The sequence below is a fragment of the Pelodiscus sinensis genome, chromosome 30 (assembly GCF_052426305.1).
Source record: "Pelodiscus sinensis isolate ZL-2025 chromosome 30, ASM5242630v1, whole genome shotgun sequence".
NCBI lineage: Eukaryota > Metazoa > Chordata > Testudines > Trionychidae > Pelodiscus > Pelodiscus sinensis.
In genome coordinates, this window is record NC_143081.1 from 1513746 (window position 1) to 1529755 (window position 16010).

The 16010-nt window shown below is 66.5% G+C and overlaps 1 protein-coding gene across 2 annotated transcripts; it reads left to right on the forward strand.

The window, feature by feature from the left end:
* Window positions 1-1269: 1269 nt before the first annotated feature.
* CPNE6 (copine 6) lies at window positions 1270-15780 on the forward strand. 2 transcript variants are annotated; one of them, XM_089774325.1, is made up of 17 exons: window positions 1270-1423; window positions 3963-4123; window positions 4420-4599; window positions 6119-6193; window positions 6877-6951; window positions 7053-7136; window positions 7261-7350; window positions 7501-7599; window positions 7711-7800; window positions 10944-11003; window positions 11096-11229; window positions 12040-12094; window positions 12164-12215; window positions 12411-12544; window positions 12633-12863; window positions 15153-15326; window positions 15431-15780. In XM_089774325.1, exons 2-16 carry the CDS (start codon window positions 3971-3973, stop codon window positions 15255-15257), a joined length of 1617 nt encoding a protein of 538 aa, XP_089630451.1. In that variant the 5' UTR covers window positions 1270-1423; window positions 3963-3970; the 3' UTR covers window positions 15258-15326; window positions 15431-15780. The 2 variants fall into 2 exon arrangements, with proteins under 2 accessions (XP_089630451.1, XP_089630450.1); XM_089774324.1 differs by having other exon boundaries at window positions 12040-12215.
* Window positions 15781-16010: the final 230 nt, after the last annotated feature.

Below are 16010 nucleotides of genomic sequence, written 5' to 3' on the forward strand. Positions count from 1 at the left end.
CACACAACCCCGCCACCAGGGGGCAGCAAACACACAACCCTGCCACCAGCAAACACACAACCCCGCCACCAGCAAACACACAACCCCGCCACCAGGGGGCAGCAAACACACAACCCCGCCACCAGCAAACACACAACCCTGCCACCAGCAAACACACAATCCTGCCAGCAGGGGGCAGCCAGTCCACCACCCTGCCACCAGCAACACACACAACCTCGCCACCAGGGGGCAGCTAACACACAACCCCGCCACCAGCAAACACACAACCCCGCCACCAGAGGGCAGCTAACACACAACCCCGCCACCAGCAAACACACAACCCCGCCACCAGGGGGCAGCAAACACACAACCCCGCCACCAGCAAACACACAACCCTGCCACCAGCAAACACACAATCCTGCCAGCAGGGGGCAGCCAGTCCACCACCCTGCCACCAGCAACACACACAACCTCGCCACCAGGGGGCAGCTAACACACAACCCCGCCACCAGCAAACACACAACCCCGCCACCAGCACACACAACCCCGCCACCAGCACACACACAACCCCGCCACCAGGGGGCAGCACACACAACCCTGCCAGCGGAGGGCAGAGGGCCACCCCAGCACACACTCCATTGTATTCTTGTGTACCCCCTCAACGCCCTTCACAAGCCTGGCCCACAGTGGGTGGCTGCCTGTCCCCGGGGGGCGAGATGTCAGGGGGGCGGGGGGCTGTGTCCCTGTGTGTCGCGGTTGCCAGGGCGGGTGTTCTTTGGGGTGTTTGTGTCCCTGTTGTGTCTACTCCTGTGTGGATTGGGGGGGGCAGTGCGCCCCCGACTGCTGTGAGTCTCCACTCCGGGCCCGACCTCAGCGAGGGGCGGGGCCACGCCGGCAAGCCCCGCCCCCTGCCCCGCTGCACCTGGAGCAGAAGGGCGGAGGGGAGCGGAGAGCCGGCAGCCCCGCCCCCCATCTCTGCCCCCCATCCAGCCGGCAGCCCCGCCGGGACCGAGCCGAGGCCCCGCCCCCCATCTCTGCCCCCCATCCAGCCGGCAGCCCCGCTGGGACCGAGCCGAGGCCCCGCCCCCATCTCTGCCCCCCATCCAGCCGGCAGCCCCGCTGGGACCGAGCCGAGGCCCCGCCCCCATCTCTGCCCCCCATCCTGCCGGCAGCCCCGCTGGGACCGAGCCGAGGCCCCGCCCCCATCTCTGCCCCCCATCCTGCCGGCGTCCCGCGCCCAGACACACACATACCGCCCCCCCCCCGGCAGGGAGCAGGGAGCCGGGCAGGGGGCGGGGCTAGGAGCGGGGGGGGGGGCAGTGGGCGGAGCGAGGAGCGGGGGGGGGCACCGCGGGAGGAGCAGGTGGGGCGGCAGCCGCAGGGCCGAAGGACGCAGCCGGGTGTAGCCAGGGGCTGGTCCGTCCGCTGCCAGCGCATCAGACCGGTACGTGCTGCGGGGTGTGTGTGTCCCTGCCCTGCGGGTGTGCCTGTCCCTGTCGTGTGTGTGTCGGAGTCCTTGCCCTGCGGCCGTGTGCGCCGGGTGCTGCGGGGTATGTGTGTGTGTGTGTGTGTGCTGGGTGCTGTGTGGGGGGGGGTGTGCCAGACGCTGTCGTGTGTGTGTGTGTGGGGGGGGGTGCTGTGGTGTGTGTGCCGGGTGCTGCGGGGTGTGTGTGTGTGTGTGTGTGTGCTGGGTGCTGTGGGGGGGGGGGGTGTGTGCCAGACGCTGTCGTGTGTGTGTGTGTGGGGTGGGGGGGGTGCTGTGGTGTGTGTGCCGGGTGTTGTGGTGTGTGTGTGTGTGTGTGCCAGGTGTGTGTGCGCCGGGTGTTGTGGGGTGTGTGTGCCGGGTGTTGTGGTGTGTGTGTGTGTGTGTGCCAGGTGTGTGTGCGCCGGGTGTAGTGGGGTGTGTGTGTGTGTGTGTCGGGTGCTGTGGTGTGTGTGCCGGGTGCTGCGGGGTGTGTGTGTGTGTGTGTGTGTGCTGGGTGCTGTGGGGGGTGTGTGTGTGCCAGACGCTGTCGTGTGTGTGTGTGTGTGTGTGGGGTGCTGTGGTGTGTGTGCCGGGTGTTGTGGTGTGTGTGTGTGTGTGTGCCAGGTGTGTGTGCGCCGGGTGTTGTGGGGTGTGTGTGTGTGTGTGTGTGTCGGGTGCTGGGGGGGTGCGCTGGGTGTTGTGGTGTGTATGTGTGTGTGTGTGTGTGTGTGTGCCGGGTGTTGTGGGGTGTGTGTGTGTGTGCCGGGTGTTGTGGGGTGTGTGTGCGTGCTGGGTGTGTGTGTGCGCGCGCTGGGTGTGTGTGTGTGCGCGCCGGGTGTTGTGGGGTGTGTGTGTGTGTGCCGGGTGTTGTGGGGTGTGTGTGTGTGTGTGCCAGGTGTTGTGGGGTGTGTGTGCGCGCTGGGTGTGTGTGTGTGCGCGCTGGGTGTTGTGGGGTGTGTGTGTGTGTGTGTGCCGGGTGTTGTGGGGTGTGTGTGTATCTGAACATGCCCGCCCCCCCCCCCGCTCTGTTCATTTCCCATTCCTGCTTCCAGGCCCAGCGCGGGGGGGGGGCGGGTTTGTGTGTCGGTTCATTGTGGGCCTGGCTGTGTCGTGCAGCCGTGTGGGGCCGACACAGGGTGTGTCCGGGGCCCCAGTGTGGCCGCCAGCGGGTTCGCCCCAGGCAGCCCCAGCGTTGGGAGGCCCGTGGCTACCCCGGTTGTTACACCCCCCCCCTCCCCACAGCGCCCCAGGGCCCAGCGGTCCCCCGCTTCCACCCCCCTGCTCCCCGCCCCGCCGCTGACCCCTTCCTGCCCCACAGCCCCTGCTCCCCACCCCGCCGCTGGCCCCTTCCTGCCCCCCAGCCCTGCCCCCCAACCCCTGCCCCCCCGCCCCGCCACTGACCCCTTCCTGCCCCACAGCCCTGCCAGTACCCATCACTCCTGCCCCCCTCCTGACCCCCAGCCCCTGTTCCCCCCAGCCCTGCCACTGACCCCTTCCTGCCCCCCCAGCCCTGCCGGTGCCCCTCTCTCCCATCCCCCAGCCCCTGGTAGTCCAGCCTTGCGCCCCCCCCCCCCACACACACACTCTGCACATGGAGGGTCCGGCCCTGAGCCAAGGAACCGCAGGGCCATAAATCATCGCCCGGAGCTGACGGGGCAGAAACGTCCCGGCCGGGCATCCCCTGGGCTTCCCCCGCACGGCCCGGCCCTCCCCCTCCCCCTGCTCCCCACCCCCCAGCCTCCCCCCACCCCTCCCTCCCTCCGGTTCCTACCCCTCCAGTCCCCTCACCGAGCCCCACCCCCTCCGTCCCCCTGGCTCCTACCCCCCAGCCCTGCCCCTCCCTTCTCCCAGCTCCTACCACCCCGCAGCTCCAGCGCCCCAGCCCCTGCTCTTGCTCCACAGCCCCTGCCCCCTCCCTCCCCCCAGCCCCTGACCCCTAGCCCTGCCCCTCCTACCTCACAGCCCTTGCTCTGGATTCTGCCCCTCCCTCCTGCCCCCCAACCCCACCCCTGCCCCCTGCAGACTCCCCTCTACCCCTCAGCCCCTACCCCCCAGACCTGCCCCCGTCCCTCCCTCCTTCCAGCCCCTCTCTCCTGCTCCCCAGGCCCTGCTCTGGTCCCTCCCTCCTACCCCCCAGCCCTGCCAGTGCCCCTCACTCTGACCCACAGCCTCTGCTCCCCCGCCTCCTGGCTGCTCTCTCTGCTTGTCACCTCTCCCCCTGAGCCGGGTGCACTTGCTCTCTGGGAGCATCGGCGTCTTCCCGGCACCTCGTTCCCTCGGGGAGGGCGTGTTCTGCTCTGAGCTATGGGGCTGTGGGCCTGAAACGCCCGTCTGTCCGTCCGCCCGCCCGTCCCTCTCCCCCACCCGCCCGCCCGTCCATCCCCCCGTCCACCCACCCGTCTGTCCATCCATTCTCCCACTCATCCATCCATCCATCCATCCACCCGTCCGTCCGTCTGTCCTCCCCATCCCCTCCCCTCTCTCCCTGCGTCCGTTGCCTTCCGTCTCTCCCGCCCAGGCGCCCCCATGTCAGAGGCGGACGAGTCCCAGCCGGTGGCCCTAGGAGCCTCGCGGGTCGAGCTCCGAGTCTCCTGCTGGAACCTCCTGGATCGGGACCCCCTGGCCGCCCCCAACCCCTGCGTGGTGCTGAAGCAGCTGGTCGAAGGGCAGTGGAGCGAGGTACGGGGGCTCCCAGCCATGCCCTGCTCCGGGGACCCCTGCCCTTGCGTCTCCCCCTTGGGCTGCCCCACAGTCCCCCCTTCTCAGAGGAAATTGGGGGACCCCCCGGCACCCCTTGATTTCACCCTTTCCCCACTTCTCTCTGCTCCAGCCTCCTGCCTCTTGGCCTCCAAACTCTCTGCCCAAGAGAGAGGATGTGCTCCCCCTTAAGCCACCTTCCCAAGGGGGGGCTCCCACAGTGTGCCCCCCTCCCCCTCAGCATCCCCTGAACCTCCTCCCGATCCCCACTCCCATAGGTGGGGCGCACCGAGACCATGCACGGCAGCCTGAACCCCGTCTTCTCCCACGTCTTCCTGCTGGACTACTTCTTCGAGGAGATGCAGGCCTTCTGCTTCGAAGCCTACAGTGCCAGCGCTGAGGATGGGGGGGTCGAGGAGGACACCTTCCTGGGGGCAGCGGAGTGGTCCCTGGGCCAGGTGGGGAAATGAAGTATACCCCCTCCGGTAACCCTACCCCATATGCCTGGGGATAAGGGGTATGCCCCAGAGAGCCATAACCCTACCCCTAACCCTGGGGACGTGGGGTATACCCCTGATAACCATGACCCTACCCCTAACCCTGGGGACGTGGGGTATACCCCTGACAGCCATAACCCTACCCCTAACCCTGGGGATGTGGGGTATACTCCTGACAGCCATAACCCTAACCCTGGGGATGTGGGGTATACCCCTGATAACCATGACCCTACCCCTAACCCCGGAGATGTGGGATATATCCCTGATAACCATAACCCTACCCCTAACCCCGGAGATGTGGGGTATACCCCTGATAACCATAACCCTACCCCTAACCCCGGAGATGTGGGATATATCCCTGATAACCATACCCCTAACCCTGGGGATGTGGGGTATACCCCTGATAACCATGACCCTACCCCTAACCCCGGAGATGTGGGATATATCCCTGATAACCATAACCCTACCCCTAACCCCGGAGATGTGGGGTATACCCCTGATAACCATAACCCTACCCCTAACCCCGGAGATGTGGGGTATACCCCTGATAACCATAACCCTACCCCTAACCCCAGAGATGTGGGATATATCCCTGATAACCATAACCCTACCCCTAACCCTGGGGACGTGGGGTATACCCCTGATAACCATGACCCTACCCCTAATCCCGGGGACGTGGGGTATACCCCTGATAACCATGACACTACCCCTAACCCTGGAGACGTGGGGTATACCCCTGATAACCATAACCCTACCCCTAATCCCAGGGACGTGGGGTATACCCCTGATAACCATGACCCTACCCCTAACCCCGGAGATGTGGGATATATCCCTGATAACCATAACCCTACCCCTAACCCTGGGGACGTGGGGTATACTCCTGACAGCCATAACCCTACCCCTAACCCTGGGGACGTGGGGTATACTCCTGACAGCCATAACCCTACCCCTAACCCTGGGGATGAGGTACACCCCTGATAACCATACCCCTACCCCAAATCCTGGGTTACCCCTAGTAACTCTACCCCTAACCCTGGGGATGAGGTACACCCCTGATAACCATAACCCTACCCCAAATCCTGGGTTACCCCTAGTAACTCTACCCCTAGCCCTGGGGACATGGGTATACCTCTGGCCATGGGAGAGGCGGGGATGCGGGATAACCCCCTTGGATACCCACGACCTCTAGGCCCACCCCAGGCCATGGCTGGAGGGGGGACAGGCCCCTGCTAACCGCAGCCAAACCGGAACCCTGGGATCCCTGGTGTTTGCCCCGCGTCAGACTTAGCCCCTAACTCTCGCCTGCGCCCGGTGCCCCCTCGCCCACCTCCCCCCTAGCGCTCCCAGCCAGCGGCACCAGAACCCGACCGACGGGCCGCCCTCCCCAGTGCCCCTGCCCTGCCTGCCCTCTGTGCGTCCTCGTGCTACGCCCCCCCCCGCGCCCCTCCTGACGTCTCTCCCCCCCGCCCCTCCTTGGCAGATCGTGTCCCAGACCAAAGTCACCAAGCCGCTGCTCCTCAAGGACGGGACGACGGCGGGAAAATCCACCATCACAGTACGAAGGGCAACCGGGGGGGGGAGTTGTGTGACCCCCCCAGAAAGGGCTGGAGAGAAGAGACTTAGTGGGCGGGGAGCTAGAACTCCCTGATTCTCTCCCAAGCTCTGGAAGGAAGTGGGGTACAGTGGTTAGAGCGGGGGTGGGGCAAGGGAGCCGGGACTGCTGGGTTCTCTCCCAAGTTCTGGTAGGGGAGTGGAGGCTAGTGGTTGGATCAGGGGGAGAGGGGGGCTGCGAGCCGGGACCCCTGGGTTCTTTCCCCAGCTCTAGGAGGGCGGGGGGGGCTAGTGGTTGGAGCAGGGGAGTGGAGGCTAGTGGTCGGAGCGGGGAGGGGCTGTGAGCCGGGACCTCTGGGTTCTTTCCCCAGCTCTAGGAGGGCAGGGGGGCTAGTGGTTGGAGCAGGGGAGTGGGGGCTAGTGGTTGGAGCAGAGGGGGAGGGGGGCTGCGAGCCGGGACCCCTGGGTTCTTTCCCCAGCTCTAGGAGGGCGGGGGGGCTAGTGGTTGGAGCAGGGGATTGGGGGCTAGTGGTTGGAGCGGGGGGGCTGCGAGCCAGGACCCCGGTTCTTGGGCTGGGCGTGGGCTGTGGTGGGTCGCGAGGAGCCGGGGGGGGGGGCGGGCCGGCCGGGGGAGGGTCCCAGCACCGCGCGGTTTCCAGGCTCTCGTGTGCGTCTCCCCCCCCGCAGATCGAGGCGGAAGAAGTCACCAGCCCCAACCACTTCGTGCAGCTCGAATTCCGGGCTCAGAAGCTGGACAACAAGGTAAGAGAGCGACTCCCCTGCCCCAGCTCCCAGCTGCCCGGCTCTAACCACTGGCCCCCACTGCCCTCCCTGGGGCTCTGTCTGTCTCTCCCTGGCTGTAGGATCTCTTCACCAAGTCAGACCCCTTCCTGGAAATCTACAAGGTGACCGGCCCCCAAACGGAGCATCTGGTGGTGAGGACGGAGGTGAGGGGCGGGTGCCCGGGGGTGGGAGAGGGGATGAAGGGAGTGGGGCCCAGTGGGGGAGGAGGCAGCAGGGCTGAGTATGGGGGGTGACCCATATCCACCCCCACTGCTCTTCCCCCCCCAGGTGGTTAATAACAATTTGAGCCCTACCTGGGAACCCTTCCGCGTCTCCCTCCACTCGCTGTGCAGCTGTGACCCGGACAAGACCATCCGGGTGAGTGCCCGGGCGCCTGGGTTCCCTCCCAGCTCTGGGAGGGCAGTGGGGGCCAGTGGTTAGAGCAGGGGGCTGGGAGCCAGAACTGCTGGGGTCTCTGCCCGGTCGGAGGGGCTGTCGCACTATCACTCCCTCTCTCTTGCCTCCCAGTGCGTCGTTTACGACTATAACACCAGCGGGAAACACGATTACATCGGTGAATTCACCACGACCTTCCGTGAAATGCAGGAGGTTTCCTCAGGGAAGGAGGTAGGGAGGGCGGGGCGGGGAGCCGGGACTCCTGGGTCCTCTCCCCAGCCGGGGTACGGGGGAAGACCCCGCTCCGAGCCCAGACCCAGCGCTGTCCCTGTCCTTGGGCAGGTGGTGTACGAATGCATCAACCCCAAATACCAGGAGAAGAAGAAGAAGCACTACACGAACTCCGGCACCGTGGTGCTGTCCCAGTGCAAGGTGAGTGAGCGGGCGGGGCATCTACAGCACCAACCTCCCCGGGTCGGGCGCTCGGCCTCCCCGGGTCGGGCGCTCGGCCTCCCCGGGTCGGGCGCTCGGCCTCCCCGGGTCGGGCGCTCGGCCTCCCCGGGTCGGGCGCTCGGCCTCCCCGGGTCGGGCGCTCGGCCTCCCCGGGTCGGGCGCTCGGCCTCCCCGGGTCGGGCGCTCGGCCTCCCTGCTCCAGCAGGATTGCAGTGAGCCAGGTGTCTGCTTCTCATGGGCGTGGGCAGGTTTCCCGCGGTCCCCGATAGTTTCTTACAGCCCCCACCCCTGGCTCAGGGCTCTGTGCTGTTCTTGGGCTCGATTTCACCCCTCGGTGTCTCCTACAGCCCAGTACACGGGAAGTGTTGGTGACGCTGCTAGACATTGGTGTCTGAGCTGAGTTTTTCGGCTGGCCTAGGGAAAGGCGTCTCGCTGGCGGGGGGCCGGGCTGGCTCGGGGCGCCCCTCTCCCCCAGCAGGATAGTACTGACTCCTGATTGCTGTAACAACAAGTCTGTGCGACTCCATGTTCCCCGTCAACTTCTCTTCCACCTGCCGGCTGAGAGTCCGGTCTGGCTGCAGATGCGGGGGCAGGACCCAGGGGCTCCCCCACCCTCCGTGAAAACATCGTCTGGCAAATTCTCCGGTCAGGTCTATTCTCGGGTGCCGGACTAGAGAGGTCCGACTTCCATTCGTCGGCACGTTCGATGGTCACGGAGCGTCTGGACCCATAGCGGGGGTCGGTGGTTCACGACGTATCTCGCGGGGTCCCGCCAGGGTCAGTCCAGGTGCGGGGCCCTCGGCGTCATCCACGCCGGTTGTCGTGGGGTTCGATTTCCTTGCGCGTATTTATTGCAGCAGGTGGTGTAATTGTGGGCGTTTCACAAGCCTTAACACGATGAGTATTGAAACCTTAAATACTCCCCGTCCCGAAGCGATGAACGCAGCGCCAAGCCATGCAGCAGCGATGAATCGACGAGGTGTTATAGTCCAGTAATTAAGCCTCGTTCGCTTACGCTTCACCCGTTTGCCACCTACGGGATCCGGCGGGAGGGCGTGGGCTCTTGGATTCCAGCTGGGATGTAGTGTTGGTACGTTGCTGGTCGCCGTGGGGGAGTCTTTGGTTGAAACCAGGAAGGGGACGGACTAGGAGGGGGTAGGGAATCAAGGGCGGAGTCTGTTCTTGCTGCTACGGGGGTGCAGTGTTGGGGGACCCGCGACACGCCGTCACACCCACTCATCGGGTTATCGGCGCGGAGGGTCTGTCACTTCTAGGTCCAATAGGACCTGTGGGTCCGTCCTGCCCTCCCTCCCCTCGATGGTTCTCGCTCCGCCCATGTTGTAGCAAAGCGAGACTGGGTCGTTCTAAGATTTCCCAGTTGATTGCTGCGACGGCGTGTCGGGGCGCCCCCCGACCCTGCACCCCCCTCCGCAGCCAGATGTCACTCTCCACCAACCAGTAGAGTAGAAGTTTTGATTGCTTCTCGGGGTATGTCTGCACGACGGCGTGATTTCGAAGTATCTAAGGGTCTGTCTACACTACCCTCCTAGTTCGAACTAGCGGGGTAATGTAGGCATACCGCACTTGTAAATGAAGCCCGGGATTTGAATTTCCTGGGCTTCATTTGCATAAGCGGGGCGCCGCCATTTTTAAAACCCCGCTGCTTCGAACCCCGTGCAGCGCGGCTACACGGGGCTCGAACTAGGTAGTTCGAACTAGGCTTCCTAGTTCAAACTACCGTTACTCCTCGTGGAATGAGGGTTACCCATTTCGAAATACGCCCTCCACTCTTCCGAATGAATTTCGAAATAGTGGTTGGCTTGTGTCGACGCTCGGAAGGTTATTTCGAAATAACGTTGCTGCGTAGACGTACCGGGGCGTAGAATCTGTGTGAGCATCGACACCGAGAGCAGACAGCCTTGTTCCCCTTGGGGGGAAGGGCTCACGGGCCCTGAACCCCTCTTTCCTTGGTCTAAACTAGCATCACTCAACCTAGCCCAGCTGAGACTAACTCAACTCCCCAAATCTACCCCCCCGCCTCTCTTCATTTGTCTGGAAACGGGGTTGTCCCCTGCTCAGGCTGGGAATTAGTTGTCTGGGCCAATCCGTAAGTGGAGTGAGCCACTGGGAATCGCACCCCACAGCCAGGTGGGAATGCGGGGCTCCAGAGCAGACAGCCCCCCACTACGTCACTCTGGCGCGTTGTGTAGGATTCCTCCATGCCTAATGCTCCTCTGCGTGTTGCAAAACCTACGTGGGTGTTGAACAGTTGTGTGGCTGCCTCTTGGATTTCTGCTTATCGGAAATAGAAGTATCCGGAGAAGCTTAATCTGTGTGATTCTGCAAAACATCCCTGCCTCCCCAAGCTCGCCCCCGCAGCCTTGCCTGCGTGCTTGCATGCACCCGATTGGAGGCCTGGGTTTTGCTCGTTAGCGATCCAGTTGGGACGAGGCAGACTCTGTTGTCAAGGGAGGCTCCCGTACACGCCCTGGCTCCTGGCGCAGAGAGGGGGGTTATGAAATCAGCAGCGGACAGCGAGCGGGCAGGCGTGGGCTGGGTTAGCCAGCGAAGGCGACAGATGGGAGGGTTGGTCCGAAATCACACGGTGACACGGCACTACGCCTGAGAACGCCCACCTAACAGCAGGGCCGGGGGGGAGACGTTGCCCGATTTCGGACGCCACACGGCGGGGACGATGGAGACAAATCGGAGCGCGCCCGCCGGGGAGCAATAAAACCGAGTCGCGGTGTAGGACAGCTGACGTAGGCGGAACGGGAGCAGGACACCTGGGTCCGTGTGGTCTACGGAAGGCGGAGGTGGGAGCCGGGTCACGGGCTCCCAGCAGGCGAAGGGCCGTCCTAAAGAGGGAGAGGGAATCCGTCGTTCCCCGCGGGCGGCAGGACACGGCGGGCTGGGGCGTGTCCCACCACGAGGCGGGACGGTGGGAGACGCTCCCGGACGCTCGGCAGGGTTGGTTTACCCAGCCCTGGGCGCGTGGAAGGCCAGGTTGGCCAAACAGCCGTGGGGGCTGGGCTGGGTTGGGTGTTCTCCTCCAGCCGGCGTCGGCGTGTCAACGCCTCGTTAGGCCCTAACGACCCGCCGCTCCGCTCTCGCCCTTCCAGGTGGAGAAGGTTCACACCTTTCTGGATTACATCATGGGCGGGCTGCAGATCTACTTCTCGGTGAGGCGGCGGGGCAGGGCGGGGCGGGGAGCGGCCGGGCCGTGCGCCCCCCTCTAACCCTTAGGGGACGCTGCCCCCCACCTCCCCCGCAGGTGGCGATTGACTTCACGGCCTCCAACGGGGACCCGCGCAGCGAGCACTCGCTGCATTTCATCAACCCCAAGGAACCCAACGAGTACCTCAAGGCGCTGTCCGCCGTGGGCGAGATCTGCCAGGACTACGACAGGTAGGGGCGCCCCCGAGGCCTGGGTTCCGTCCCCCTTGCTCCCACAGGGGAAAATTACCCATGAGGCATTGCTCCCGAAATCCCACGCTTGCAAACTGCCCGCCCAAAGCTCCCCGTGTTTCCCACAGTGCTCTGCACAAGTCAAAACTACCCACAATCCTTTGCTCCAGATTCCTGCCCTCCCAGGCTACCCACAATCCTTTGCACAAGTCCCACCCTTGCAAACTACCCACAACCCTTTGTTTCCCATTCCTACTTGCTCAAGCTACCCACAATCCTTTGCACAAGTCCCGCCCTTGCAAACTACCCACAATCCTTTGCTTCACATTCCCACTTGCTCAAGCTACCCACAATCCTTTGCTTCAAGTTCCCGCTCTCCCAAGCTACCCACAATCCTTTGCACAAGTCCTGCCCTTGCAAACTACCCACAATCCTTTGCACAAGTCCCACCCTCGCAAACTACCCACAATCCTTTGCTTCACATTCCCACTCTCCCAAGCTACCCACAATCCTTTGCTTCACATTCCCGCTCTCCCAAGCTACCCACAATACTTCACATTCCCGCTCTCCCAAGCTACCCACAATCCTTTGTGGCAGCCAATTACCCACAGCCCTTTGCCTCGGAGCAGCAAATGACCCCCCACCCTTTGCAACAGTCTTCCCATCCCAGGTACCCCCCAGGGGCTGGGGTACCGGTCCGTGGGGCCGAGAGCCCGTCAGGACCTCCCCCGCCTGGGCCCCTCTGCCGGTCGGGTGCGTTGGCGGGACCCCAGGCGCACCCCACCCTACGTCTCACTCGCTCTCTTCCAGCGACAAGAAGTTCCCAGCCTTTGGATTTGGGGCGCGGATCCCCCCGAACAACGAGGTACTTTGGGGGTGCTGGGAGGGGGAGGGGAGAGAGTTTCTGTCTGAGCCGGCGTCTCCTTTTCCCCAGGTCTCCCACGATTTCGCCATCAACTTCGACCCAGACAACCCGGAGTGCGAACGTAGGCCCCCCTCTCTCTCTCTTCGTTAGCGAGGGTCGTTAATGAACCTGGGCCACGCCCAGCAGACCCTGACTAGGCTCCTGGCTCCCGGCTCCAACCGCTAGACCCCCCGACCCCTCGGTGCTGGGAGAGACCCCAGGAGTCCTGGCTCCCAGCCCCTCTGCTCTAACCACTAGCCCCCTCTTCCGCCCGCAGGGATCTCGGGGGTGATCGAGGCCTACAAACGGTGCCTGCCCCAGATCCAGCTGTACGGCCCCACCAACCTGGCCCCCATCATCAAGCGGGTGCTGGCCCCCGTCAGCGAGGAAGAGGACACCGGGCAGCCCATGGTGAGGGGGCGGCGGCGTGGGGGCAGCGGGGAGGGGGGCTGGATGCAGAGTTGGGGACCCCCCAGCCCTGACCCCCCCTTGTCCCCAGCGGTACCGGGTGCTGCTGGTGCTGACGGACGGGGCGCTGAGCGACATGCCGGCCACGCGGGAAGCCGTGATCCGGGCCTCGCGCCTGCCCGTCTCCATCATCATTGTGGGGGTGGGCAACGCCGACTTCTCCGACATGCGGGCGCTGGACGAGGACGGGACCCAGGAGTCCGGCGGGGAGCAGGCTGCCCGCGACATCGTCCAGTTCGTGCCCTTCCGGGAGTTCAAGAAGGTGAGTGGGCGGCAGAGGACGGGCTGCCTCCCTCTGACCGGCTCCGTCGCGCGCCCTCCGGCTCCGCCTCCCTCTGACCGGCTCCGTCGCGCGCCCTCCGGCTCCGCCTCCCTCTGACCGGCTCCGTCGCGCGCCCTCCGGCTCCGCCTCCCTCTGACCGGCTCCGGCGCGCGCCCTCCGGCTCCGCCTCCCTCTGACTGGCTCCGGCGCGCGCCCTCCGGCTCCGCCTCCCTCTGACTGGCTCCGGCGCGCGCCCTCCGGCTCCGCCTCCCTCTGACCGGCTCCGGCGCGCGCCCTCCGGCTCCGCCTCCCTCTGACCGGCTCCGGCGCGCGCCCTCCGGCTCCGCCTCCCTCTGACCGGCTCCAGCGCGCGCCCTCCACCAAATGGCTCCATCATGCTCATTCCGGCTCCGCCTTCCTCCATCCAGCTCAATCGCACTCCATCCGGCTCCACCTTCCTCCGACCAGCTCCATTGTGCTCCCTTCACCTCCACCCTCCCCAACAGGATCCGTGGCCGTCCTTCCGTCCCATCCTGCTTCCTCCGGCTCCATCACAGTCCCTCCATCTCCGCCCTCCTCCCACTGGCTCTGTCATACTCCCTCCAGCTCTGCCGCACTTTGTTTGGCTCCGCCTTCCTCCGACCGGCTCCATCGCACTCCCTCTCTGTCCGCCCTCCTTCAACCAGCTCCATTGTGCTCTCTTGCTCCGCCGCCCTGCCCTCCTGTGGCCACGCTCTCTCCATCCCGCCTTCTTCCCTCCAGCTCCATGGGGCTTCCTCCATCCCTCCCTGCTCCCCCAGCTCCATCACACTGCCTCTGGCCGGCTCAATCACACACCTTCTGGCTCTGCCGCACCCCCTCCCCCGCTGCTTTCCTGTGACTGGCTCCGGTGTGCTCCCTCCACCCTTCTTTGAGCAGCTCCATCACAGTCCCTCTGGCTCCGTCGCACCCTCTCCGCCTTGGCCTCCTCTGACCGGCTCCGCCTTGCCCCCTCCGGCTCCGCCCTCCTCTGACCGGCTCCGCCCTGCCCCCTCCGGCTCCGCCCTCCTCTGACCGGCTCCGCCCTGCCCCCTCCGGCTCCGCCCTCCTCTGACCGGCTCCGCCCTGCCCCCTCCGGCTCTGCCCTCCTCTGACCGGCTCCGCCCTGCCCCCTCCGGCTCTGCCCTCCTCTGACCGGCTCCGCCCTGCCCCCTCCGGCTCCGCCCTCCTCTGACCGGCTCCGCCCTGCCCCCTCCGGCTCCGCCCTCCTCTGACCGGCTCCGCCCTGCCCCCTCCGGCTCCGCCCTCCTCTGACCGGCTCCGCCCTGCCCCCTCCGGCTCCGCCCTCCTCTGACCGGCTCCGCCCTGCCCCCTCCGGCTCCGCCCTCCTCTGACCGGCTCCGCCCTGCCCCCTCCGGCTCTGCCCTCCTCTGACCGGCTCCGCCCTGCCCCCTCCGGCTCTGCCCTCCTCTGACCGGCTCCGCCCTGCCCCCTCCGGCTCTGCCCTCCTCTGACCGGCTCCGCCCTGCCCCCTCCGGCTCCGCCCTCCTCTGACCGGCTCCGCCCTGCCCCCTCCGGCTCTGCCCTCCTCTGACCGGCTCCGCCCTGCCCCCTCCGGCTCTGCCCTCCTCTGACCGGCTCCGCCCTGCCCCCTCCGGCTCTGCCCTCCTCTGACCGGCTCCGCCCTGCCCCCTCCGGCTCCGCCCTCCTCTGACCGGCTCCGCCCTGCCCCCTCCGGCTCCGCCCTCCTCTGACCGGCTCCGCCCTGCCCCCTCCGGCTCCGCCCTCCTCTGACCGGCTCCGCCCTGCCCCCTCCGGCTCCGCCCTCCTCTGACCGGCTCCGCCCTGCCCCCTCCGGCTCCGCCCTCCTCTGACCGGCTCCGCCCTGCCCCCTCCGGCTCTGCCCTCCTCTGACCGGCTCCGCCCTGCCCCCTCCGGCTCTGCCCTCCTCTGACCGGCTCCGCCCTGCCCCCTCCGGCTCTGCCCTCCTCTGACCGGCTCCGCCCTGCCCCCTCCGGCTCCGCCCTCCTCTGACCGGCTCCGCCCTGCCCCCTCCGGCTCTGCCCTCCTCTGACCGGCTCCGCCCTGCCCCCTCCGGCTCTGCCCTCCTCTGACCGGCTCCGCCCTGCCCCCTCCGGCTCTGCCCTCCTCTGACCGGCTCCGCCCTGCCCCCTCCGGCTCCGCCCTCCTCTGACCGGCTCCGCCCTGCCCCCTCCGGCTCCGCCCTCCTCTGACCGGCTCCGCCCTGCCCCCTCCGGCTCCGCCCTCCTCTGACCGGCTCCGCCCTGCCCCCTCCATCTCTCTCCCCAGGCCCCACCGGCGGCGCTGGCCCGGTGTGTACTGGCCGAGGTCCCCAAGCAGGTGGTGGAGTACTACGGCAGCCGCGGCATCACCCCTGGCTCCCGGCCCCAGTGAGCCCCCCGAGGCCCCAACCTATGGCCTGACTCCCAGCCTGACCCACGGCCCGACCCACGGCCCTCCCGGGTAAGTGTCCACAGGCAGGGGTCGCGGGGCGAGCGGCGCGTTGTTGGCGGCCTCTCACTCCACCTGCCCCCCCTTTCTCCACCCTGCCCCATCTCTCCCTCCAGGTGCCTCTGTGACCTCCGCCGACCTCTGGCCCTTCCTCCCGGACCTGCCCCCAGGCGCGCCGAGGAGCAATGCAGGGGGACGCGTCCCCGACCTCACGGCGCCTTCTCCTGACTCCCGGGCCAGGCCGGACCTGAACCCCCACATCAGAAGCCTCTGGCTTCACAGCTGGGGTGGCTCCCCCAGCCCCTCCTCCCAGGTCCCCCCCAAATCTGCCACCCCCCCGATCCTCCCTCCTCCTCTGCCCAATGGCTCCACCCCACCCTGATACTGTCCCTCCCCCCCCGGGGTGACCTCGCCCCAGCACGCTGGCTCCCAGCCCCCCAATAAAGCCACTCGTATGGACACCCCATTTCCAGCCTGGGATTGTCATGGGGGGGCCTCACTCGGCAGGGCTGGGAGGGGTCGGGGACTGGGCGGGGGACCCCGGCACTGCGGGGGGATGGGGGAAGGCAGGGCAGGCGCCCCTGAGCCCCCCACAAACCCCCTGGGGCTCGCAGGCAGGGAGTCATGAAACCCAGGCTGTGGGGGGGCGCGGGCCAGCCCCCCAGGCCCTGCATGGCTTGGCGGGGGCCAGGGCGC